This window comes from Oryzias latipes, chromosome 4 (genome assembly GCF_002234675.1).
Source record: "Oryzias latipes chromosome 4, ASM223467v1".
NCBI classification, from domain to species: Eukaryota; Metazoa; Chordata; class Actinopteri; order Beloniformes; family Adrianichthyidae; genus Oryzias; species Oryzias latipes.
The window spans coordinates 14,444,032-14,470,154 of record NC_019862.2 but is presented as its reverse complement, the minus strand read 5'-3'; the positions used below and the strand labels follow the sequence as shown (position 1 = coordinate 14,470,154).

Sequence of the window (26,123 nt, the reverse complement as noted above, 5' to 3'; positions counted from 1 at the left end):
AGTTTCACACACTAAAGCTCTACTTTGCAGTCAGGTGCTCCTCTTTGCCAGGTAGTGCCCTCCCCAGCCATGTCATGTAGCTAACATCCCTGTGCATCTTAAATGTCTGGCTTAGGCCTTCTATTTTAATTAGCACCGATCTGAGTCTCACTTTTACTCCAGATTCTCTCCCTGTACACCAATTAAAAGAAGCAAGAAGAAACAACCATCATTTCCCCTCTACCCTCCTTCTCTCTAGAGTCTTAACATTCTGGGACCAAATGGCTTTTTTCCCACTTCGAAATGTTAACATGCAAAGTTTTGAAACAAATATGCATTTTCTATGGTTCTATTAAAGATATTTCCTCAAATATAGTTCTACAGCGTATGCACTCCAAACTATTCAAGAGTAAAAATGATTACTTTTTAATTTACTCATTGGTCCTTCATGGGGTTTTATGATGATATATTAATCAAGGCAATAAGTCACAATGTAGGGATAGTCATTAGACCTATACCTACCCCCAATGGAGTCATCACTGCTCGACTTCAACACAGTCAAAAGAGAAGTGGGCAGGAAGGGAAAAGAAGTCAGTAATGGATGGGTGACTTGAAAGCGTTAGATTACAGTGGATTTAAGCTTTGAAGAATTTGTTAAATATAATCTCATGGGCCAATCTCCCTGTAGCTGCACTGAGTGGTGACAGTTCAACTCTGCAAATTAGAGAACTAGTTTTACATTTTTTGAATGCACACTTATCTCTTAGAAGCGAGATTGAGAGTATACCTGAAACTGTATCAGTTGAAATAATAACATTCTAAATAATTATGAATATTGTTTGTTTCTGCTACAGAAGTAAGACAAAGTAGGCATGTCGTGGAGTGATCTATTCCACTAAACTTTACATTCATCATGTTGGATTTTTGTCTTTCGCTGATAAAATTGATTCGGTCAAACTGATTCTGAAGTGTAAAGGTGACCTTTTACCAACCGTCTCAAACGAGTGACTGGTATTGTTTGCTAAATATGTTAGTACTGTTATTGAAGACGTGGAAGTAAGTCTAATGCAATTATAATGGAATTTTTGTGTGTTTTTTTTTATTTTACAGCAAATTGTGTTCTGCATCCTGATAGGCTGTTGACCTTGCCAATCAATCTCATCTGTTTTGCGTTTCCTGTACAGGACACTTTCAGCTTGCCACATTTACACAAATCTATGATTGTGATCAGATTTTTGTTTTTTTTCTATAATACTGGACTACTTTCTCTATGAAGGTTTGAACTTTGAGAGTTTAAACAAGAGAGAAATGTGTGAAAATAGTCAAGTCTGTCTGACAAAAGTGCATAAAATGTGTAGTGAGGGGTTTTACAGCCTTAAACATCATCTATATCTATGATCTATAATGCTTTTATAGATCATGATTTTTATAGATTTATAGATCTTATGGGTTATTTTTAGAAACACTGTACTAATAAACGGTATATAAAGAATATACATATTTTTCAAAGAGTTTGCATCTGTGTTTCCAATAAGCAAGCTCTATAGCCAACCTTCTGTTGCATTTTTATGATGGGATTACTGAATACCGTTTGGGGGGGATGTGCTTTTTTCGCCAAGGGATGCAGACAATTTTATACTAATGTAAGAAAAATGAAAACAGTTTTAAAAGACCTTCCACAAATTGAGTTTCCTTTTATTTAAACAAAGTGGTATTATCAAGGACTTTTAATTGTTAATGCAGACAGGGGAAAGAAAATCTCCTTTAGAAATATAGAGAAAAAAGGCCTTCGGTGAAGATCATCACATGCAAACAACAGCTGCTGGGAACCCAGCTTTTTGGGGTCTCGTAAAACCAGCAGCAAAACAGGAGGGGAGGGAATGAGGCAGCAAGCATGAGACATGGGCACAGTCAGAGGTATGGATGGCTGGCCTCCATACAGGAAGGAGACACATTCCAGTAAAGCTTTTCAAGACATTATTCTCCACTGACTTTTAACCAAATGCACAAACCGCAACATATCTGTGCAAGCAGGGGACCAGCAATGGGTGTGTAAAATGCATTTCCTTTACAGGAAGCACATTCAGTTGGTGAGTTGGTAATCAATGTAAGGGGTGATTCTGACTTTGAGTAAAGAGGGAGAGCCCCATGTGTCTGCAGTATCACTCGCTGGCATTAGACGCTGAGAAGAAGCTGTGATCTCTGTTCCTGGTTTCCATGGGACACAACCGGGGTGAGCATTTCTGTTTACCATGACATGGTGGAATGGGGTGAAGGACGCAGGGCAGAGTGGGGTGATGTAATGAGACGGGACATGAGAAAAAAGGGATCAAACAGAATGGGAGATAAAGAAAGACGCAGACGCAATGTCCAGGTATTGACAGGCAGACCCTTCAGACCTTAGCCCAACCCTCGGGCATAAGAATGAAAAATGCAGGCTCCTTCAATGGGAGCCGTTTCACAGATAAGGAGCAGAACTCCCAGCGATACAAACACACAGATTCATGGAAGTGAAAACACATCAAAACACCAGCACATTCCTCATCCCTGACTGTATTTTCAGAGTGAAATCAATGAGAACCAAAGGGATCAGACATGAATCTTCTGTGTGAATTCCATATGCCTGAAGGTTAAGTTAGGAAAAAGAAAGCATATAAAGGGGAGTGTTAGAGAGGGGAGCAGAGCAGAGCAAAAAGGAATGAAGAAGAGAGTTCTGAGAAAGACATAAGTTTCCTGACACTTTATACACTGTGGAGCCCTCTCACCAAGAAAAGAGGAAGCAGACACCTCATTTTCAAAGAGAATATGCATGGGATGGTGAAAGCGAGTAACAATAAGGTTGTAAAATCTTTGTCTCTGCAGGCTTCTTGCATCGCTAACCCTGGCCTGATGGTCAGAGTTCTGTCTCTGCTCTTGTGCCTCTAACTCTCCATCTCCCAGAAAGCCCCCCATCTTTGTCTTTGCTCCACCAATCCATAACCCCTCTCTTGCTATTTGTTATTTTTCTTTTCCACTTCTTTTCTTACTCCTCTCCAGCCTCCTAACTCATATTAATCTTCCTCGACTTGTGCGATGTAGAACTTTGCTATATTTTTCAAGCCACCTTTATATATTGGTAAACTTTTTCAGCAATTGTCTTTGTTTTTTTTGACATCCTTGAAGAACCCTGACCGTTTTAAATGCTTTTGCATACTAGACATATATTTCATATTACATATATACAAATTATTATTATTATTAAATATATACATATATACATATATTACATTTCATAAATACTATGTCAACGAATTGCACAGACTGAAAGATTGAAAGGACCAAAAACACCCCTACATTAAGCCAACCACACATGCACTGGTGCAAGGCATTGCTTGCAACTAATTAGCATGAAATCCTGTGATCTCTGAGCGAGCACAGCCTCCAACCAGAGCAAGCCTTCCACTGTGAAGCTGCTCCATCTCCATCCTCAAACTGGAGGAAAAGGTGTAGTTAGTGACAGGGCTCTAGAGCGTGACCAATTTGGTCGCACGTGCGACTGGATTTTTCAATGCTTCGCCTAAAAAAAAAAATCCATGGTCGCACCGGTGCACCCAGCCGCTCTGTGGGGAAAGAAAGCCTAATCTCCGCAACTCTGAAAGTCTGGGCTTATTCCTGTATGTGTGTGCAGGTGTGACACACCTCAAACAGGAATGGTTGTTTTTGTTTATGAGAATGTCCAGCTGAGTCATTCAGTTTCCGGCAGTTGGAGCAGATGAAAACCAAAAGTCTGTTGAAATCCTTTAACATCGCAGCTTCTGCGCCAGTGTCAACATTCTGTCAACTACCGTAACTTTCCAGCCGCTTTGCACCGCAGCTTTCTACGTTAGTTAGTAACGTGTTGCATTTAAATGAAAAGCCAGAAAGAAAAGCCGCTTTTCTCCGCGTCAGAACCAGCCGATTAACGAGGATCGTGTGAATGGTTGAAGATTTACAGTATGTCAAAAGTCCTGTGTTATTTAATTGTTGCTACAACATTATTGGTGTTAAAGGATCAACTACGGTGGCCCTGAAGCTCAAACCACATCAACAAATCAATCAACGCAAAAACATCAGAAAGATCCTAACATTTAAAAAAGCAAAAAAAATAATAAAAAGGAAACATTAAGTCTTACAAATCAAAGCAAAATTCCTGGAACTATAACTATTCCAAAAAAAGAAAGAAAAAGAACAAATAAAGTGAAAAAATAACAAAATGAAACGTTTCAGAAAACAAAAGTAATTTGTTAAAATGACACAAAAACAAACTGGAAAAAGTAGGCATTATGGGACATCACTGATTGGATGATGACGTTTGTCCATCATTTTAACAGAAAGCTATCTGACATGAAGTGCCTTAAACGACATACATTAAAAGTCACTGCTAACCCAAACCAAACTGCTGCTGTCCTGAATATTTAAATTCAAGACATACCAATGAAGAGTTTCTGGATATGCTTTGTCGTAATCATAAACGTTTATAAGTTTGTTTTTTTTCCCCTTAAATTTCAGCTCAGTGAAGCAATCTAGTGAAGCAACAATTTTTTTATCCAATTTAAAAAAAAAATGCAACAAGAGCATTTTAAAAAGACTTTTTAAAAAAGATTTTAAAAAGCATGAAATTCATTGGAGTGGGTCTTTAAAAGTCCAACTTTTCATGTCATTTATCATTATTATAGAACTTTGTTTTAAATAAAGGGCTTTTTGTTTACCATTTTGTAAATGAATCATTTTCAAGTCTGATACCGACTGACCGCAAATAAAAAGGAAAGTACCAATGTAAAAGTGCTGAGTTAAAGGCAATGTGATCAAGAAGGTGGGTGCACCAAACTTTCATGCTGGTGCAAATAAGAAAAAAAGCTAGCCGCATTTTTGCAACTGGTGCAAAAATGTACTCCAGAGCCCTGTAGTGATGTGTGGAAACGAAGCCCAAAAGATCTGGAACTCAGGGACAGTCAAGATCAGAAAAGGTGAGTGCTACCTAATCTGAAAATTGGCTTCTGAATTCAGTCTCGTCTGCGTGTGGTCAAGATGTGTGGACCTAAGAGTGACCAACGTCAGGCAGCCTGCTGCCACCCATCCGCAGCATTGTTCGGCTCGCCTCTTACCATTTTTCTCTTGCTTTGTATGGGATTGCCTGACGGCTTAAATTTGAAAAACAAAAAAGGGTTTTTCTTTTTTTTCAAGGTCAAGCAATCATAGATTTGACAGATTCACAGATTTCTATATTATGCCATAATGAAAATAAACACTATTCTTTAGAAGAAAAAAAACATATTTCAGTAAAGGTTACAGAGTTTGATGACCAGTGTTTTTAGAAGAAAGCTAATTCCAAATGACTGAAATTAGAAAGGGGATATAAAATAGATTAAAATACTGACAATTAGGAATGCCAAGCTATTGAGGTACAACTTGAGCTGAACTGCCAGTAAAATAAGTCAGAGTGCAAAGGAAAGAAAATAAACTTGTATTTTCTCTGAAAAATGGGATTCCCATAAGAAAGAGGTGCAACTCTCTGAATAACGTGCATTTAAAACGCCTATGAATGATAAATCTTATACTAAAGATTAGATATCATTTCTTCATTTTAATTTTGTCGTCCGTTACATCTTGTGTTTTGAGTACAACTAACAGAAACTGTTTTTCCTGGTCAAAAAAAAGGCACAAAACTAGATTGTATTGCGAGCAGTTAAAACACATTTAACATGACATAATTCTTCTAAATGTCATTAATATTTAGAAAAGTTGCTCCCGTGGTAATAAAACATATGAAGGTATATTTCACATCATGATTTATCTGCTGGATTGAGGGTGGTTTGTTTGTTTATGTGTGTCACTGCACCTGTGTGTTTTCATGTCACTCCTGCCTGGGAGTGTGAGGTGACAGTTTGTGCACAGAGTGCTACAGCTTACCTCGTAGAGAAGGCATCCGAGCGACCAGATGTCAGATTTGAAGTTGTAGCCATTTTCACGTAACCTCTCAGGTGACATGTAGTATGGGGTACCCACTGCAGCACAGAGGGAATGAAGGATAAGGGAAAGAAAAGGTAAGAAAAACAAAGTCAAATAAAAATAAAAGGGAGAAACAAAGCAGAAAATGAGAATTAACAATTTGCATTGCAAACAAATGCTTCCAACTTTTGCCCACAAAAGGATGTAGAAGACCTAAAACTATGCCTACAGATATGGAACTATTCTCCATAATTCAGCAGGAACACCACAGATGAAACATCTTTACAGTATCTTGTTCCTGTTAATTTTCTATTAGCTAAAAAAAAAAAAAAAGACGAGGCAAAAAAAACATGGTTGGATATCATTCATACCATAACTGCCAGCAGAGTTGCACATATATGTACAGGAAACAATCGTGGACATAAAATATGCATAATGCAGTCATGATTAGTGGAACTCGGTGATAACAAGCGCCTGAGAAGAAGCTTTAAAACCTATATCTTGGTTCCTGCTTCAAACTGGTTTCTAAACTGCCATAGCTCTAGAAAAGTCCCCAAAAAGAGAAACTCATCTCCCTCCTCGCATCTATTAAACGCTGCAAGAAGTTAGGGACATGTGCTGGTTTCTTTGCTGCTCGACAAGCTGCTTTTTCATCTGCTTTCTGTTTACGTTGATTTCCCATGTAAAACTCTTTCATGCAAATCCAGCAGAGGCTCTTTATTGATCACACATGGTTAAGGAATGACATTTTCAACCACAGACTAACCTGTGCTGAGAAACTCTTGAGCCACAGTTATTTAACATCCTATTCTGCAATCATCTGAATAAGGAACTCTGAAGAAGTATCAACTATGTTGGGCCTGATTTCAAAACAAAGTGCTGCAAAATGAGATGCAAGTGTAAATTTTGGCCAAAGTCTGTTTTTAATAAGAGAAAAAAACAAATTCTGTTGTGTTTTTATAGTTAATTACTTTAAAGACAAAGTCTTTATTTTCTAAAGATGTACAATGATCAGTCATCTTGTATTTACTCTGATTAAATCCTTGACTAATAACATGCGTAAAGATTCTTCTGTAATTTGGTTAACCAGTTTTTCTCAGTTATTTAAATTGTCTATAATCATAGTGGTCAAGAAAGAAAAGGGGTTTTCTGCTTTACATTTAGTACTCATTAAATTCAGAATTTAGAAAAAAAAGAGGCCTCTGTTACAGAGAAAAATTCTCTTCTGGGAAGTACTGCCAGCTTGCACAAAAATTGTATGTGAAAAAAAAAAACATTTCAACGCTCTCACATTTCTAATGTGTGCACACGCACACACATGCTGAAGAAACTCTCCAGAGCTCTACAGCATATTAACAGGTTCGAAAATACTTAAATAATATAATTGTAATTAATAAAAACTATAACAGACGGGGCATTATGCTACAAGTCTCGGGAAACTGAAATTACAGCTAGCGCTTTCAATTTTAGTGCTATTTTAATTGCATCGAGGAAAGATCCTTTTATGTTAAATGTGTGATTTTGTATAATGAAGCGTTACCTGTCAAAAATAACCAGCATCTGCACTGCTAGAGAAAAAGCAGGAGAGCAAATAGAAGAATATGTGTATAAAGTGTAGCTATTTTAATTGGTCATCAGCTTGGTATTGTGGTTTAGATGCTGTGTGTGGATGAGTGTGTGTGGTTGTGTGTGAGAGCTGTGAGGTCTCATGGTAGACTCTGAACTTGCTCCCCTAACATTCATTATTAGTTCATTAAAAGAATCAGACTTTCTTATGCTAATGGTTACGCAAAAAAGGCAGCAGTCCTGGTCCTGGGCTCCTGCTCCTTCACTGAGCTGAATTAAGGGAACATGACTTATTCATGCAAATAAATCGAAAGCCATGTTGGGATTGATATCCATTAATATAAATAGCAATGACAGTATTGCTTTTTTTCTTTTGCACACTTAAATAAGCTTTGTTGAAAAGGAGAGAAGATGTTGTACCATTAACAGCAGTCAATAATCCCAGACCCCTGATCTTTATGTCTTTATCAGATTGTTTTAAATCCCACAATTATATGTCTTTTTTAATTTCGAATTTTTTTTCTTTTACATTAATTCACACTTGTACACAACTAGTCCTTTCAGGTTGCTTTAAAAAACCAAAACTTTTAAAGTGAAGCACAATTTTGATATAGTTTACTTCTCCTAAAAATCGCATTAGACTAAAGGTGGTGTGGTTTCATATCATCAGGATCTCCATCTGAGCCTGCTTAAAGTATAGAGCCAGGCGCTCCATTTCCCAGAGCACCTGTAGACTCCATCTTTCTCATTAGTAGTGTTATTGCAGTTATTACTTCCTAAAGTCAACTGGTTGTAATGACTAGTAAACTCAGTCCTCTAATGACTGTAGAACCTTTACTCATGTGTATTCCATTTTCCTTTATCTCCTAACAATGTGCATGCACTCTTAACACTGCAGCTGTGAAAACTGTGTCTATCTCCAGAGTCCTTTGGGTTCGACTTCCTTTTTTAAACCGTAGTTTATTTTTTGTAACTTCTATAGTGTCATGCCTGGGAGGTTTTACGATTTAAAGTAACATTTTTGAAGTATCTGCCCATGCATGTGTTTGTGTGCATCAATTCTTGTGTGTAGACTTTTATGAACAAGTACATGTAAATATAGGTTGTATATCTTATCCACTAAATGGATTTCAATTTTTCATTAACAATCACCTTCACTAATTTTTGATGTCCTTTCCAGAAAGTTAATTACCAGAAAACAAATTCCAAATCCAAAATAATGTAAATATAATTTAGACTAGCCCATAAAAATATAGTTACATGGGTTTTTGCATTTGGGGCCCTTCTTACATTTTTCTAATATCTCCTTTTTCTTCTCCTGTATTTTGGTCAAACCGTTGTTCTTGCTAGCCCAACTTATTCCATCTTTCTTCTCTCTAAAAGCCCATTTTTTTTATTTTTGTCACATCCTTTCTTGTGGCATTCCTTCTGTTCTATTTGTTTTCTTAAAGCCTTTCATCTCTTATGCTCCATTTTTACCAATACATTGCTTTCATTTCACTCTCAGCATTCATCATCTTCTGGTTTACTATTCAAGCTTTTTTTTAAACTACTCTTTCTGTTCCTCGTCTACATCCTCTTTCCCTAAACAGTTTAGCAAAGTAATGACAAGTAGAGGCTAAAAAAAAATCAGGAGAGAAGGGAAGGTGACAGAAAAATGTGCTATGAAAAGCACACAGCCAGAAATGTCATGGAGGAAAGCCAAAGGGAGTCATGGGTAAGGGGGAAGATCCCAGATTACTATAATCTACATACATTAGCTACCTCACAGAGCAGGGTCACTGGGTTTGATTTAAGAAAGATGCTAATTTGTTTTGTTTTTTTGGCCGCTCTGAGATAGTCTGAGTCAGCAAAAAATGTGACGTATTCTCCAAGGGGCATTTAACAGTCTTCTCATAAAGAAAATAAAGGGGGGAAAAAAGTATGTGCTTATGTATTCTTAAAATATTTGCTGCTGTTTTGAGGTTAAATGGTTGTTTCACAAATGTCAATTTTTTTTTAAGGCTTTTATACCCTCCTTGTTGTATTGAAAAGCTAAAATAAATAAACAAATTGAGTTATCTTCATGATTACATGTGCCTGGTACAGTGAGTTATCTTATTTGTTTAATGAATCTGAAGCCACTTATAGATGGAAATTATTAGCATCCAACTTGATACTTGATGGAGAGTCTGTTTTGCCTTCCTCAGCCTAAGGAGGGCGCTGTGCACTCAGCTTTTAATGAGCCGTCTCAGATGCATTTACCTTGCTTTGCTGTTACTGCACCATGTAAAGTTGATTGGGCTCCTGTTGAGCTGATCATGTGATTAACACTTTCTGAAGTCTGTGCTGCTGAAACAGCACAGCGTTTGTGGTAAAGAACAGTTTGACATGGAGAAGTGAGACGGTGTGAATGGTGTGCTTATTTTCGCCTATGGAATTAGCTGTGCAAAATTTTCCAACCTAAGAAGGAGCAGAAACGGCCATGAGAATAATATTATATTATGTGTCTCAGCAGGCCCAGCTAAAAGTGGTGTTTAGTGGTCAGCAAAGTGATCTCCAATGATCTATCATAGCTTACTGGACATTCAAGTACCTTAATAAACCGTTTAATACAAAAAACATTAAATCAATAAGAAATGTTACAAGAAACTAGTATAAAAAAATAAAAAAAAGGATCCCATATCTGAAAAAAAAGACCAAACACTCTTTATAACACCAAAAGATGAATTTCTTTTTACTAGGTGAGAGGTCCGTTTACTATTTAATGCATTTAAGCACTGTGCCTTATTTTCTATAATCCCAGGCCAATCAAAAGGATATTCATCTTGAATCCAGAGCAAAGCAGCTTGCTTACTTCCCATGAATGCATTAAAACTGCAGCTTCAGGGTTAATCTGTGTTAGGGGCAAAGGTGGAAGCAGCAAAGTGGCCTGTGAGGAGGCAATGCACAGCACCGAGGAGCCACAATGACTGCATGATGCATGTAAACAAACTCACCAGGCCTGGTTAAACATATCTGTTCTAACCAAGTTGAACAAGTTACCTAAAGAGTGAGCAGCAGTTGTTTTAGAGCTGAAGAATCTTCCCAGTCCCAGGTCTCCTAGTTTCACCACACCAGTGGCTGTGACAAATACATTGGCTGGTTTGATGTCTGCAAGAAGAGAAAAATGGAAAAACAATCCACAAATAATTCTTTTATTAACTGTTTTTTTTAGATACAACTCAAAACACATGACTAGATTAAAGCCATTATGATGTTGTTTTCGTTAATGTGGGCGTCTGCAATCTGTTTTCAGGAGAAAGTTAATGTGTCCTTTGAAATTGACTGTTCTCGTATAATTGTAAAGTGTCGCTGATTTGGCCGCCTCGTTAAGTGGTTGTTAAAGTTCAGAGCTCGGGGTTCATTAGTGTCCCTGTACCTTAATCAAAGACAGTCTAAACGGAAGTTTATCACCTAGAACTGGGAACGTGCAGCAGCCTGTGAACATGAATCCAGGACTTCAGCTTTAAGTGGCAGCTGAACTGATATGTGTTTAATAGAACTTGTTCACAGTAAAAAATCCTCAAGTTCTCCTAATGTTAGTTCTTTTCTTGTAATGTAATTTACTTTAATTTGGGAATGCCAAACAACATTTTACAAAAAAATAAAGAAAATAATTAAATTTGTTACAAATATTTAGTGCTATTATGATAAAACTATGATTCTGTCCTTTATGGGTGATATTACATCAATCTTCTGTCGTTGTTATGAAAAACACACATTTCAGACTTTTCTTGTTGCATCAGGATTGAGAAATCATCAAAACATAGTTTGCTTGTTTTTTGAATTAAAGTACATGATGATTTACCTCTGTGCATGACTCTCCGAGAGTGCATATGTTCAAGCGCCCTGCAGACCTGGACAAAGTACTTCCACACCGCTTTCTCTGGGATAAGTCTCCTCTGATTCTTGAAGTGCTGCAATAAGGAAGCACTCATGTTCACAAACACACAAAATTACCACAAACCATAGACATAACTAAATGAAACTTTTTTTTTTAATAAATGGTAGATAGCACATTGAGGGGCACATTATAAAAGGGTAAAAATAATATATATATGCATATAGGTTGAAGTGGTAACCTTGCCTATATTGTTTGACTTCAGTCCTAATGCAACCCAGAACAACTTCTCATTTGTCCCTTGCTTAACCAAGCTGAGACCTATTTTCTCTACAGCCTACAATGGAAAGCACATGTGTTCTTAGGAACAGGGAAAAGAAATTTGTGGTACCTTGCAAACCTCCCCCATCTGGCATACAGGACTTCAGTTACAGTGGTTTTGTGCTTCCACTTGTTCTTAAAGCTCAAATAATATCTAAATGGAGTACCAACTGACTTTTCCCCATAATCAGGATAGTGGCTCTGCTCCACAAAGAAACCATTGCAATGACAGAGTTTCATGGATCCGCAGTGACTTAAACCAGCAACAAATGACTGGAGCTTGGGCTTCAAGCAGCAGGGCAACAGCAGCGCAGACTATGAAACAGTATTAAGTATTGCCATAATAACAATTTTATGGGCTGCTCTTGAGGTTTTAGTTCCCGGAAAGAAGTGCCTGGACTAAAGCCAACTTGGATAAAAGTTCTGCTCGAGAATTAAGATTTACCCATTTAGCTAGGCCTTTTGCAAGGGAAAAAAAAGGGGCAAATGTGCTGAATTTTAGAGGAATATACAAGTAAGTAAACATAGAAACAGACAAAAAAGAAACAGCAAAGACTAATTGTCACAATTTTACTTTTTTAAGGCATCAGGCACTTTCCTTTGATGCACAACTTGAACCTGAGATTGTCCCTCTAATCATGTTATCATCATGAAGGATCTCTCTCCATCCAAAGACATTTGGTTATCATGCAGGAGGGGTTTGTAAAATTCAATGTTTTGGCTTCATCATTGCTCGGAATCTTCTTTTTGACCACATGATAACATGTTCTGTGGGCCCTTGGTTCAAAAAGGTGAGTTGAGTGTGAATGTAAGTACCGGTACACTAAACTGTATTAAATGAATATCCAATTAGACATCTCCAAAGGTAAATTTCTATCAACTCAGTATGTTGGTGGTGACGCCCAGCCCTAAACAATACTTTTTATTTATGTCTTGATTTTTTGCAAAAGTGGCTAATGTAGAATGTCTCAATTTAAAGAGAGGAAACACAATCTACACTCAAAGTTACCCTTTTAAAAAACATGTATTGGAAAAAATGTTATTTTGCTAATTATTTTCCCTCTGTGAAATCTGAGGTTTATCTCAGGTTAGGATACAACTAGACAAGAGAAAATTTTATTTTTAGTTAACATGTGAAAGAATGAAAAAGAAAGATGACAGAACAGTTACACAACATAAAAAATAGTAAAGATTAGTGCTGAGGTGACAGTGAAAGACACATAAAGGGAAGAAGAAAGGTGTGGGAGAAAAGAGAGGGATAGGAATAGATGGAGAGATGAAGAAAGGATGGGATAGACTTTGGCCTACATCCAAACAAAGCCTCAGTGAGGAGCCATTCTTTCCCTGTCCTCCTATTTCCATATCAGAGGGCCGTTTGATGTCAATGGGGGAGCACATAGACACCCACCAACACCCTCTTTTTTATGCCTTTAACAGCAAACACGGCACATGCAATATTCTGTAAGTGCATGCAAATCAAGAACCATTTGCTTTTGCTAGAATCCTGGGATGGTCAGAGTGAGTGAAAAGAGAAGTGGAAAAGAAAGAAAGGAGGATACATTATGGGGGGAAAAAAATTAAAATAATTAAAGGGTTGTGTGGGTAGTTGGTGGTGGTGGTGATGCTACATGTGGCACAAAAACCAAAAAATGCTTTTATTACTATAGACTGAGACTGTCTGGGCCCTGGCCTACTACTGTTACACTGAAAAAACATATGCAAAGCAGTGCAGGAGACAAATGGTGCACTGCAGATGAATGTATGTGTGATTGCATGTTCCCAGCAGACATAGTGATACGACAGAGCCTGGATGCTCACAGCATTCTCAGTCGCCAAACCGAGGTAACAGCGACACGCTGCTTTGTTTTCAAATCTCCTCAGCTGCCATGTAACATCTTTGTAAAAAGTAACTGAGAACATTTGAGGAAATGCGTTTCTTTGGCCGCATCTGCACCTTTCCTGCTTACAAAGTACCTTATATGTATGCTTAATTGTGCGTGTGCATGTGTGTATGAGCGTGTGCATGTGTGCGCCAAGCCTGTCATGTTCGCTCTCGTGTACCACTAATCTTCGCCTATCTTAATTTGCTGTGTTGAACTGTGCAGATGTGGAGCTGCTGAGTATGACTGCAAACAGCTTGTCGAGCTGCACGGATACAATGCTGAAGCATCACTTATGCATGGGGAAAGACCAGGCATTTCACATGCACATCCCTAATTTGAAACACTGTCAGATTTTTATAATGACTGGCGGTTTCGGCACAGCAGACTGTTGAATCTAAGTGTGAAGCAAAGACAAAACTAATTATAATAATGAAATTACTATCACTGTTGACCGATCAAGTACATTGCCTTTTGCACAAGTTTTAAGAAAACCTCTTTGTAATCATCAACTGGACAGTTAACCCTTGTGCTATCTTAGATGACCCCACCCTTGCTTTGACGTGTTCTCCCTACCATGAAAAAGGTGGAAAGATTTCATGAAATCCATGGACACCAGTGAAGATCACAAATCATTGAAGAGAAAAGGTTCAGAGCACTGTCTAGTGGGTCTAGATGACCCAACTCCCAACGTTAAAGTGCCTAGGATAGCACAAAGGTTACAGATAATCTAATTAACAATCCAATACATTAGACTTTGTTTAATTTCATTTACTTCTGCACTACTTGTTTTTAATATAATTTACAGTACTACTTCACAAAAAACAAGTAGAATGTGTGAGCATTAGTGGCTTTCTGGTATCAACCAAGGCTTGTTTTTATAGTTTGGCAGATGCCAACACAATACTGGGATCAAAGAAAAGTGCATGAGGCCTTATATTAGGTGGTTTTACTTTGAGTTCGGAATGGATGAATCAGAATGACTCACTGACCAAGGAGTCAAAATCCTGTAAAGAACAGAAACCACATGCCTCCCACAGACACGACTTCAGTTACAAAGCGTCTTGTCAGCAATTTATGTCTTCTATTCAAACAGTTGTTCAGCAGCTGCAATTCAATCCTGGACAGATAACCTTTTTATTTTAAAATGGAAAACTTTTCAGGGGATTCCTACATCACCTTCACATTCATGCAGCACAATAGGTGTTGACGAATACAAAACAATTTAGGAGATCAGAACATGTGCGCTTTACTTGGACTGGAAATGCACCAATTACAAATGAATTAACAGGGCAATAAGAATTATTGTTTAGTTGTTTAGAAATTATCTATAAATAAACCAAAAGGACTTGACGAACAATGTGATCTTGACCTTACCCCTTTTAATCCCCTATTATTCTTGGATTTCCTTTGCTATGCAGAGTGTAATTCTATTTCATCTAAAGAAGTAACTACAGCCTTCCCCCGCATATTCGCGTTTCAATATTTACGGTTTCATGTTTCATATATTCGCAGATTTTTTTCAGTCACATGACTCTTGTGGTTCACCACAAAAGCTCAGACAACTCAAGACACTTGTATGAGATTTTGTGTCCGAAGAAGGTGCAGAGCAAATTTCTGAGGAATCGGGGCGGAGATGAAGCTCATGCTGGTGTAGGTACCATAATCATTCGGCCTGCAACAACCGTTCGGGGTCCTTCGACTAGTGCTGACGTAGCGTCATGTGATTGGCTGTCCGTTGGTCCGATGAGGAATCAAAGTGATTGGTCTGGACAAATTACGATATTACCATAGAATAAGATATTATGCGGTCCGTTGTAAACAAAGATAGCAAGATTATCTTCTGAACGTGCTTTTATTGTTCTGATTATTATTAAGTGCTTTTGCAGCCGAATGGACTGCGGTCCGAACCCTTTTCCGGACCGCAAACTATAACAAAGCATCTTCCCTGCCTGCAAACATGAAGCTACGAGAATACTGTATTGATATGAATAAATATCTGTCATCAAATAGTTGTTCATTTAAAGTCAAAATTTTACAAAACCGATTACTATTTTTAGATGTTGCAAATTAAAACAAAGAAAGAACCTGTCTTTAAAACCTGGGACACCAACCTTCATTGAGCTGATGCATTTTATTTAGCATTCTGCTTCACTTTGTGTTTTTGTCAAACTAATTCATGTATTAAATGCAGAATTTAATTTAAAAAAAAATCTGTTTCAGCTTTTGCGTATAAAACTGGCAATCCATCAAAGCAGACACTTTCCAAAATGACTTTCCGTTGGTTCAACTCATAACTGGTATGTCTGCAGTCTCTTAATTTGAAAAATGTTTTATTTCCAAACACTTTTTAAAATAAAAGCAGAGTAATTAGGGAAAAAAATCTAAAACCAATGCATTAAGACAAAAGTGTTATAGATTTGAGTTTGCATAATGGAATAACTTTTCTTTTCTGCATGCTTTGAGGGTTCTGTTGCCTGTTCTGAGTACTTCTGCATCTATCGCCTGTTCTTAATGCAAAAATGTGAGCCAAAGCAATGCAGTTGTGTAGAATGCCTTACATTAATCATTCGAGAGAGGTCCCCAGCATCCGCCAACTCCAGGACTATGTTCAGTTCATTGTCCTCGATGAAGGATGCGTGATACTTAATCACATTAGGGTGGTTCAGTTGCTGTTGGATGGGAAAAAAGTGACACAGAGAAATGGATAAAACAAACAAAACGAATTTTGGTTACACTTGTCAAATTCTGGGCACCAGTTTTAACAGGTCTGTGCTTCTGGCAAGCTTTAAAGCATTTTTAAATAAAAAAATGTAATATAACATTTTTAAGCCATTTATATTTAAATCACCAATTAATATGAAGAGGTTGAAACCACACATGCAATACATATTTGTATGTGTAGACCTAATGAGACAATTTTGTCCTCATGTGTGACAAAGCTGGGTGATATGTCACAACAAAACCCTGTCTATGATGACAACCGGCCTTGTATAAGACACACACGTGCGCACACACACAAGCGCCTGACAGGCTGACATGGTTGGCAGTCAGAAAAACAAGCATTCCAGACTCATCTCTAGCTGAGATTCCTTCCTGCTGGTTGGTCAATAAGGCAGAAACAAAATTCCCTGTAGTAAACCTAAAGTTTCTTTCCATCCAGAGAGAAATACAGAGCAGTGAGAGAAGTGGGGACAATGAAGGGAAAGAAAGAAACAAATGACAGTGACACAGACAAAGAAAAGGAGCTGAGCCAGGGCAGGGTGAAAATGTAGGAAAGGGGAACAAAAGCAGAAAAGTCAGCTGAGTTAGAAAAAGGTGGCGATGATGGTGGGGGTGCAGAGATGGTGATGTGTGGAGAGTTGAAGCTGTGATGTGAGCAGAAGGAGCGCTGTGACACGCTTCCTCCGCTCGGCTCTGCTATGCCTTCTCTGCTGTGATTAAAGAAATGTTCATGCTCTGGATGATGCCGAGAAGAGGGGAAAGGAGAGCACAGTAGAGTACACTACGCTACACTACACTCGCAACTCCATCTCTGAATCTATCCGCAATCTTCCTCCCCATTCGTCCTCCCTGTCCCTTCCTAATGTCTCCATCTTTCCTTCTCCCTCCCTTGTCCTTTCCTGCCAGATGTATTTTTGGCTCAGACTGGCAGTTCAGCACAGCTCCACACGGTAGCATAGCCGAGGAGTGATGACAAGCCCCCCCCTCCGCCTGCCACAACTCACGCCTCTTCCACAACTTGGACCTCAGGCGAAAGATACAGAGGACCGGAGAAATATGTTGAACATGCAGATGTTTATGTAAATGATAGATGGAAAACAACAATCATTCACTGGGAAATATCCCATACAGTCTTGCATGATTATGTAATTACACATGCTGGCTGAGCCCCAACAGTGTGTGTAATTACTTAATCATGCAAGACTATGATACATTTGTTGAGCTGGTGATGTGTTTCAAAGAACACAGAGATACGGAGTAATGCTATCTGATAGCACAAAATAAGCACAAAAGTAAACGGTTATAGCTTCATCAGGCACAGAAATGTGTTGCAGTAGGAAAAAAAAAAGCAGCTGCACATGCAACAATGAATAAAATCCTTTTTTTCTGAGTTAGTATAAAATAATAACTGCAAAGTTTCATTTTTAAAGAATTTCTAGTTCAGATTCCAAATTTCTTGTGGGTTAATTATATTAGATTAGATGAATCTAAATAATGCCAGTGCTCTCATTTTATTTTAGGCCACTAATAAGAAGTCGAATCCATGCACGCATGCCGCACATGTGCCACATTTTTCCATATACACATAATACACAACAGACTGAAAAGCAAATGGATATCATTACAGCTTTCTACTACTGATTAGAGCAGATCATTTGTCATAAAACATGCCAAAGTTGATAATGACCACAAACTAGAGAAATAACTGTTGTGGATTTTTTTTAAGTAACTGGAAGAAAGCTGACATTTCTGCAAGCAATACCCCTATCAATGAGAGTAAAAAAAAAAGAAAGAAAGCGAGTTCTAAGTTAAAATCATCATGCCAAGGCGATAAAATGCAGATGAATGAGCAGGGAGAGATCCAGACAGACAGACAAACAAATAAATAAATAGGCATACTTTTGAAAGACCGCAAAAGAGTCCGTGTGCGAAAGTGTGTGCATGATCATCGGTGACTATGTGTGTCATTCCAGTTGGCCCATGCCAGCGCTTCTCATTATTCTGATTTTGCTTTGTCTCCTGTTGGCCTGTCTAGTGGAGGATAAGACAGAAGGACCGTCTCCCTCACATTCAGCTCCTTTATCATCTGGCTGGGTAGGAAGCACAGAAATTCCACGTTCACAAGCAATCGGACTGCAGGATATAAATGTGGGAATCAAGAGCAATGAGTGCAGGAAATCAGACAAGAGGGAAGACACAAGGGAGATCTGCACATAAAACATAATACCTCACCAAACAAGCCGTAAACAGAGGTGACAGGAACAACAAGGGGGGAAATGTGAACAACAAGGGTGTGTAAAGAGGATCAACTACTTAAGTTCAAAAAATGTGTGTATAAATTAGCAGAAAAGTCATCAACTGACATAATGTGATACTTAACCCTACTCTCAGACTTGTTTTGGGGTCAGAAACTGTTGTCTCATGCTGTCACATCAATGATGTGCTTCACAAATGACAGCTTAATATGAATCTTAAGATCTTGGGTCCTTGATCGGTAACACAAAACAAAGATATTTTATGAGGCATTCTTTTTGCTATTTTTCCTATTTGATCCATAATGTTTTAGCATTCCCTGAATGCAAGTGAAAACAATGCAAATAAAGTAATAACAAAGATGAGCACCAACAACTGACAAACTCACAGCTCTCACACATGTAAGACCTTTTAGAGAATGTCAAAATTACATTTGCAAAGTATGTAAAGGTAGTTTTAATAAATAAAACCATATCGCCAAAAAATAGTAATCAAAGCAATGATAAATAGGGGAGACACATTAGAGAACCTTCTAAAAATATCTTGTTGGTGGTTGTCTGGCTCTAAGCTTTTCCTAATGATCTAAATAAATAAATAAACCAAAAATACTTATGGGATTTAAAAATGAGCCAATGGGGGCCTGGAGGGATGTAACACTACTGTATTCATGCACACATCGATGCACAAACACATATACCCAAGAGAGACAATGAGAAAGTAACACACATGGATTGCCACACATGCATATTTTCACACATTTTGATGTGTGAGCACACGTGCTCAAACATCCCGCTGTATCCGTAACCATCGAAGGAAATTCACGCACGCACAACACACAAATCCATGCCGTCTGGCACAGATCAATTGTTCTCCTGTGATGGTGGGTCTCAGCTGAGGCACCTTAAGAGAACACAGCGGTGCGCATGCCGCCGTCTCACTTTTCTCTGGTTCTTTACCTTAAGGAGATCTATCTCTTTGATGCAATCTTGCCGAGCTTTGGCATCCATCAAGTTGAATATCTATCAAGAGATCAAAAGGGGAAGTGAGAGAGGGAGGACAGAGAAGGGTGTATTGACAAATTCAAAAAATTGTAAGACGGAGAAATGTACAAATGCTAGAAGGAAATAAAAAAATAAAACAGAAAAAAACGAACACGGATTTCTGCTTTCTAGAAGGTGGCATACAGTGACTACAGGTGTTTTATATCAGAGGAGCATTCACTCAACTCTCTGTCAAGTCAATCTGGGCAGCGGCCATTTGTAAAAATGTTAAATCAGAGTAACAATCCTACTTGTGAGGTAACACAATTTGTATGCAACTAAAAGTACTTTATGGTATCTACATGTTGTATATCAAACAGTGAGATTAGTGGTAGTAGTAGCAGTAATAAAAGCTAAAAGATAAAATTATACTACTTGAATTTAAGTAAGAACTCCACATTAAACATTGATGAGAAACTGTGATTTATCTTTTTTTAATTTTTTTTTTTTTTTACAAATGATCAAACATATTTTTTAAGCTTTTTTTTTTTTTTTTTGACAGACTGGGATAATGCATAGTGCCCACATATCAAGTATGCATCTGATATTACTTATATCACAACCTGCATCTGGAAATGATATTTTCAAGCCTTACCTGGATTTTCTTCAGGGCCACTGGTGTGTTGTCTAGTATGTACCGAGCTCGGTACACCTCGCTAAACTGTCCTTTGCCAATCTTCTTCTCAATCTGGAAGTTTGCCAATGAGCTGTAGTCCATGTCCAGTTGAAGTGGTTTCTGAGGAAAACAAATTACATCCCGTTCACACAATCCATGTACACAAACAAAAATAGCTTCCATGGCACTTTCCCACTTTCCGCAATTTGAGACGAAAGAAGATGATAGGAGTTTATTTTCTTTTTACCAAATACGAAGGCATGTTTCTAATATTACGCTAGATATTTAATATATAATATCAGAAGATTTGATTGTGAAAACTTCCTACTTTCTGGACTTTTTGGACAAAAATACTTTATAACCATACGGTCCTTCCCGTTCTAAACAATCTCCAGCTCACAGCTCACAAACATGCTGCATATGTCGCACTAAGTTCAGACGGCAACAGTGTTAAGATGACACCATTGGCTTCTCATCTGCTCAGGTTCGGTTTTACGTTGCTTTGATTAGCTTTTAAACGCCTCAAGCTTCTTCTTTTGCAAACCTTCAATTAAAATATGTGTCCAGAGGTTTTCAACTGTTTCAGCAGAAAACAACCATTCATGATACTTTCAGTTTTATGCCTCAAAGTAGCAGAGGAGCCGGCTGGAGGACATGAATTTAAAGAACCACCCATTTAAAAAAGTTTTAAAATAATTTTAAAATGAGTTTTTATAATTACTTTTGAATGTGTATAGTGTATACTATAACTCCTAAATTTAATAAATGATTATGATCAATTGTAGCTTACTGGTTTAGGATAGTTATATTCTATTATATTCTTACAGGGTCATTCTGGGTGCTCTGCCAGGGTTGGGAGCGCCCCCTGAATCAGGAAGCAGGGCATTCAGCTTGGTTGATTTTTTATTTGTGCTTCCACTTATGTTTGATTAATTTGTTTCATTTTCTTTGTACAATTAAATACAAAGCTCTTTGTGTTACTTTTTTGCGTGACAAAGGTATCAATCAATCAACAAATGTATGATTTGTTGATTGATTGCTGCTAGTAAGTAGTAGGATAAAAAATAATAATTTGGCAGACTGCTCTAAAAATATTGCATGTATACAAATGATTTCATATTGTCCTTTTAAATCTGAGTTTTTAGAAATGTACCAGCCCAACACTCCATTTTCTGTTCTTGCCAACTAATCTCACTTACGCTCTGGCATTGGGCCGATGACTTAAGGACTCCTTCGCTCTGCTTCACCACATGAATCAATGTGCTAAAAAGACTTTCAGCTTGCACCATTAAAAAACAAAAACAGTCCAAAAAAGAAAAAGGGCTCCTTGGATATAATGTGTGAAATCAGGAGAGAAAAGTGTGTGACCTTTCCAGCCTTTTGGTTAGCATATAAAAGGCATCAGCAGAAGCAAACAGAAGGTGACAGATATCAGAATGCCACATGTCACTAGCACTTCTGCCAGGGTGACCGTGGGAGCAGCTCTGGGGCAGGAGACTTAGAACAGAGGTAAGGAGGATGAAGGGCAAGAACTAATTTCATAAGCAATAAAATATGCAAAAAGAATGTCACCACATTAAGTAACTTCCCTCCCATTTTAAAAAGGCTTCCATAAATACAGAATGGGAGAGATTCAGAAATAAGAACTATTTTAACTGCCTTACAATTGAGATATGCAATTACAAGAACATTTGTAGTAACATGATTCAAAGTTACCGTAATTTATTTTGGACCAGGAAATAGTTTATAGTCATCCTTTAAAAATTAAATAATTTTAATATCTTTAAGTTAATATTTAACCACAGGATCACACGATTTTTAAAAAATGTCTAACTGAAGAAGCTTGTATTTTTGAAATGTGAGACGCTATAACAGAGCATTTGATCATCATGATAAAAGGACAAAATTATTAGTTCAACAGATAAATTACCAGTTGTTATTTTAAATAATGTTGAAGTAGAAATAATACACTATAGCTTTTTTTTTTACCTTTTAATCTAAAATGCTTAGGCATCTATTTCAGCAGTTTCTTGTTCTTAGACATTGACAGCCAAAGGGAGAGGTGTTAACCAATCAGATGCCCTGTCCAATTAACACCACTGAGGTGTGCATTTTTCAACATGACAATCATTTTTCCAAGTTGTCTGAGAATCAATGACCGCCAGAACGGTTTAGCAGCAACACTGTCAGATCTACAAACAACTCTAATGTCTGCCTAATAGTCAACACAAACAACTGAAACAATATCCACATGCAGTTCACCTAAAGTTAAAACTTAAGTTGAACTGCGCTTTTTGGAAGACAAGGAAAGGAATAATCTATGAGAATGAATGATAAAGGCCATGCTCCATCTGCACTACTATAAAGTAAGTTTCCGTGATACAAAGGAGGTATTTTTGAAGGGTTGGCAGTGTGATTCAAAGATTAAAAATTACAAAAAGCAAGATTGAGAGAGAGTACAAGGGGGCATTGCTTTCATTCACTGTGTGGTAGCTTGACAAATGTTAGCATGAGCCTCTAAAGCGCTTTGACAACCGCCTGCTGAGAGCACACTCTCGCTAATGTGTCTTGGCATGCCAGCTTCGTAATCACACATTTACATATGCAATGACCTACATTTGCATGTCAGATCGCACACTGTCCAGCATGATTAACAGTGGGCACCTCCCTGTGTGGAGTCGCCCTAGGTAGCAGCAGAGGCCATGCGAGGGCGGAATAGAGGGCTTGAGGGAGGGTGGCTTTTCTGGCAGCCAAGGGGCCGGGCTGCCAGGCAGGATTATGTCAGCCAGCGGCCCCGACATTAGACACTTCATTAGAGCTAATCTGTTTAGCAGTGGGCAGTGTATGTAAACTTCACAGGCCATTTGCGGCACCTTTTCGCCCTCTGGCTTGGCCTTCAAAGGGCAGCTAGGCCAAAGCTGACTGACAGGCCATCTTATCTGCTGCACATTGGTGTCACACAATCAAAATGTCTCAACAGAAAGTCAGACTTCAGGAGAAAAAATGTAAACACTTGAAACCAACAACATATAAAAAGAAGACCAAGAAGAGTGACCCTGAATGCAGTAATGCACGAGAATTTGGGTAAAGGTGCAAAAAAGGAGGGTACAAAACGGCCTTTCCAAGAATTTATTTTTGCTATCTATGTTGTCAAAAGTTGTGCAGCCTGTTAATCGATAATAGAAACAGATATCATAAACCTTCTACTAGTGTTTTTACCAAATGTTTCATTTGGTTAAAGAATACTCCATGTGTAAAACAGACAAAACTGAGAAAATGATTTGTCTGTAAAAGTACCATTTGAAAGAAGCATTATTTGTGTACATGTAATATCTGTTCAAAACTACTTTATCAATCCACAGTCCAATACCAGTCCTGCTTTAAGTGGTAATTTTGCTGTGCTGTGTTTCTTCCAGTCTGTATAGTGACTTGTTCATGTGTGTGTTGCAGTAAATTCCTGTGCCGGTAACATGTAGGTCTGAGTTTAAATTTGTGATGTTACTGTCTGTGCTGCTATGTGTCTGATACTGCACCTTGCTAAGTTTAGGTTGATGCCAACAAAACAAGTTAACACAAATACTATATTCAGTTAAGAACTGTGTCTGTCAAATGAAGCTCCTCTTTGTACAGGCTTTTTAAAACTTTTTTTTTTTTTTACTTTTCTGTCCTGTTCCAATGTGGTGGACTTACTCTGTTCACATCTTTTTGGTCTGAGATGGTGACAAGTGGCGGAGGATGAAGATTAAGTGGCTGTTGAGCAATGCATTGTGGGTAACATTTGTGAAGGACAGTATATCTTGGATATAAAGGTGACACAGAACCGCCATGGGCAAGTCACAAGGGGGATAAAAAGAGAGGGAGAAAAGTGGAGGGAAAGAGAGAGGGAGCAGACAGACAACTCATGGGAGGAAGTGTGATATGGTCTGCCCAGTAATGACACCATTGCCAAACACAACTGACAAGACACATGGAGACTTGAATAAGAGAAGCTGAAGACAGGGAGAAGGAGATATGGTGGGGGTGGTGAGGGACAAAAACAGAGGGAAGAAGGTGTGATGTGACAGCCCAGTAGTGCCAATGGCTGCCATACAAAGGCCACAGGCTGTAGAGAGATGCTGTCTGGTATGGAAGGAACAAGAAACATGTAAAGTTTGAAAGGAGGAAACTCAGGGCACAGCCATGTGAATGAGGCTCAATACAAGAATGAACAATCAACAGTTAGCCAGCATGTTTAGGTCAAAAGGCTCACCTTAAGAAAAGCATTTTCTCAATAACTGCAATTCAAAGACACTAAGAATCTTAGGGTCAAAGTAAGGTTTTGGAGCGGGGCTCTTTGGCTACAAAAGTCAATTCTTCTTAGCAAGTGTAAATGATCACCTGAACTCTGAACCAACGTGGCAACCTTGGTCCCCCTGAGAGGGAGGGTCTTTATTTCACTTCGGGGAAAACCAAAGTGTGAGATTAAAGTACAGGAAGTAAAAAAACTAAGCTATCAAATGTCTAACCAAATGTCTGTGGTATGGTAAGGATGTACAAGCACTTAATAGTACAATGAAATAAGCATATAAGAGAGAATAGCCACTGTTCTTTTTAACTTGTCTTGTTCATCCAATATCACCCAAAAGTAAGAAATGTTTGGAACTGCACGATTATTTCAAGCAGTTTGGTCCATTTCTGCCATAGGTTCCCCTTCTGAGAAAGCAAACCAAACCAGATGAAGGTTTGAAATATAAGTGTTCTCGATCCATTTGAACTCAGTCCACAGGACTATCCTAATGTGAAAACAGCCTGAAGGCTATAAAAAGAAATACTACTAAATGTCAAAGAAATGCCAAGAAAAATATGCTAAAAGGGAAGATAATATAAAACCAAAGCACACTGCAGACCAAAAGATGTTTATTTCTGGTTTTTAAAAAATCTCACTATAAAAAAGTAAACCACTGTTCTAAAAACTTGTTATTGCTTAAGATGGGAAAAATACTGTGAAATCCTGGTATTCATTATTTTAAGCTACAGACTAAGTTTTAATTTTTTGTTGTTGTTACATAAATGTACTTGTGATATTAGCAGTGAATCTTGGAATGTAGGTATGGGACTAAAATAAAATTTGCACAGAAGTTAACAAAGTGAACCAGAAATTCAAAGTTAATACTGTAACGTTGTTGGTGAAAGGGAGTTACTGGCAAGATGGTACAAAATATTCTGGTCATTTCAAGATCCAAGGCTTTTAAAACATTGATGTCAAACATGAATTGTCTAGCCTGTTTACTGATTAAAAATAAACATCTGTCATGTCTTAACTTCGTTGTAATGAAGTGTTATCGCCATTATAACTCATTGTTATGACCAGCAGCTGTACAATCTTTGTCAAGCTTATTGAAAAATTTAAATAAATCTGTGAAGGTTATCCAGTTAGTTTTTTTAGCGGTCTGTATCTGTCACACATTAGGTGTTAGGAATTGTTAGTTTAATTTCTGGGTGACCACCTAACAGTAAGAAGAAATATTTTCTTCAAGTTGAAGCTCCAAAGGAGGATGTATTTTTTCCATACATGAGTAGTGTTTAAAATCTGCCAATTCCATGAAGAAGACAAGCCAGAGGTACAAGACTGAGTGGTGGGGGTGTAGAAGCCGTATGGTGCCAAGCAAGACCACACAATATTAATCCGGTGAGCCAGGCACTCAAACTAGCAGGAATTAGCCCAAAGGTGCTTTTCAGGCTTCTCCTCGCATTTGATTCCACAAGCAGACTGCCTTGTGTCAATGCTTCACGACAATTCTGTGTGTTGGCAGACGTCTGAAGTGATATTTATGTCACCACATTGCAAACAAAACTTTCTAAGTAGCAGATAAAAATATTAAATATTTGATTTCCAAAACTATTTTTATAAATTAAACACTTTTGTTTGCTCTCAA

The 26,123-nt window shown here is 38.0% G+C and overlaps 1 protein-coding gene across 1 annotated transcript in view; it reads right to left on the bottom strand.

The window, feature by feature from the left end:
- The window catches only part of nek7 (NIMA related kinase 7), a 67,110-nt gene that overhangs the window by 18,945 nt on the left and 22,042 nt on the right, over positions 1-26,123 (bottom strand). Inside the window, exons 3-8 of the mRNA XM_023954265.1 lie at positions 20,188-20,328; positions 19,509-19,571; positions 16,137-16,247; positions 11,342-11,450; positions 10,537-10,644; positions 5,908-6,002 (exon numbers count right to left, since the gene is read on the bottom strand). Coding sequence (XP_023810033.1) covers positions 5,908-6,002; positions 10,537-10,644; positions 11,342-11,450; positions 16,137-16,247; positions 19,509-19,571; positions 20,188-20,328 — 627 coding nt within the window. The remainder of the gene's footprint in view (positions 1-5,907; positions 6,003-10,536; positions 10,645-11,341; positions 11,451-16,136; positions 16,248-19,508; positions 19,572-20,187; positions 20,329-26,123) is intronic.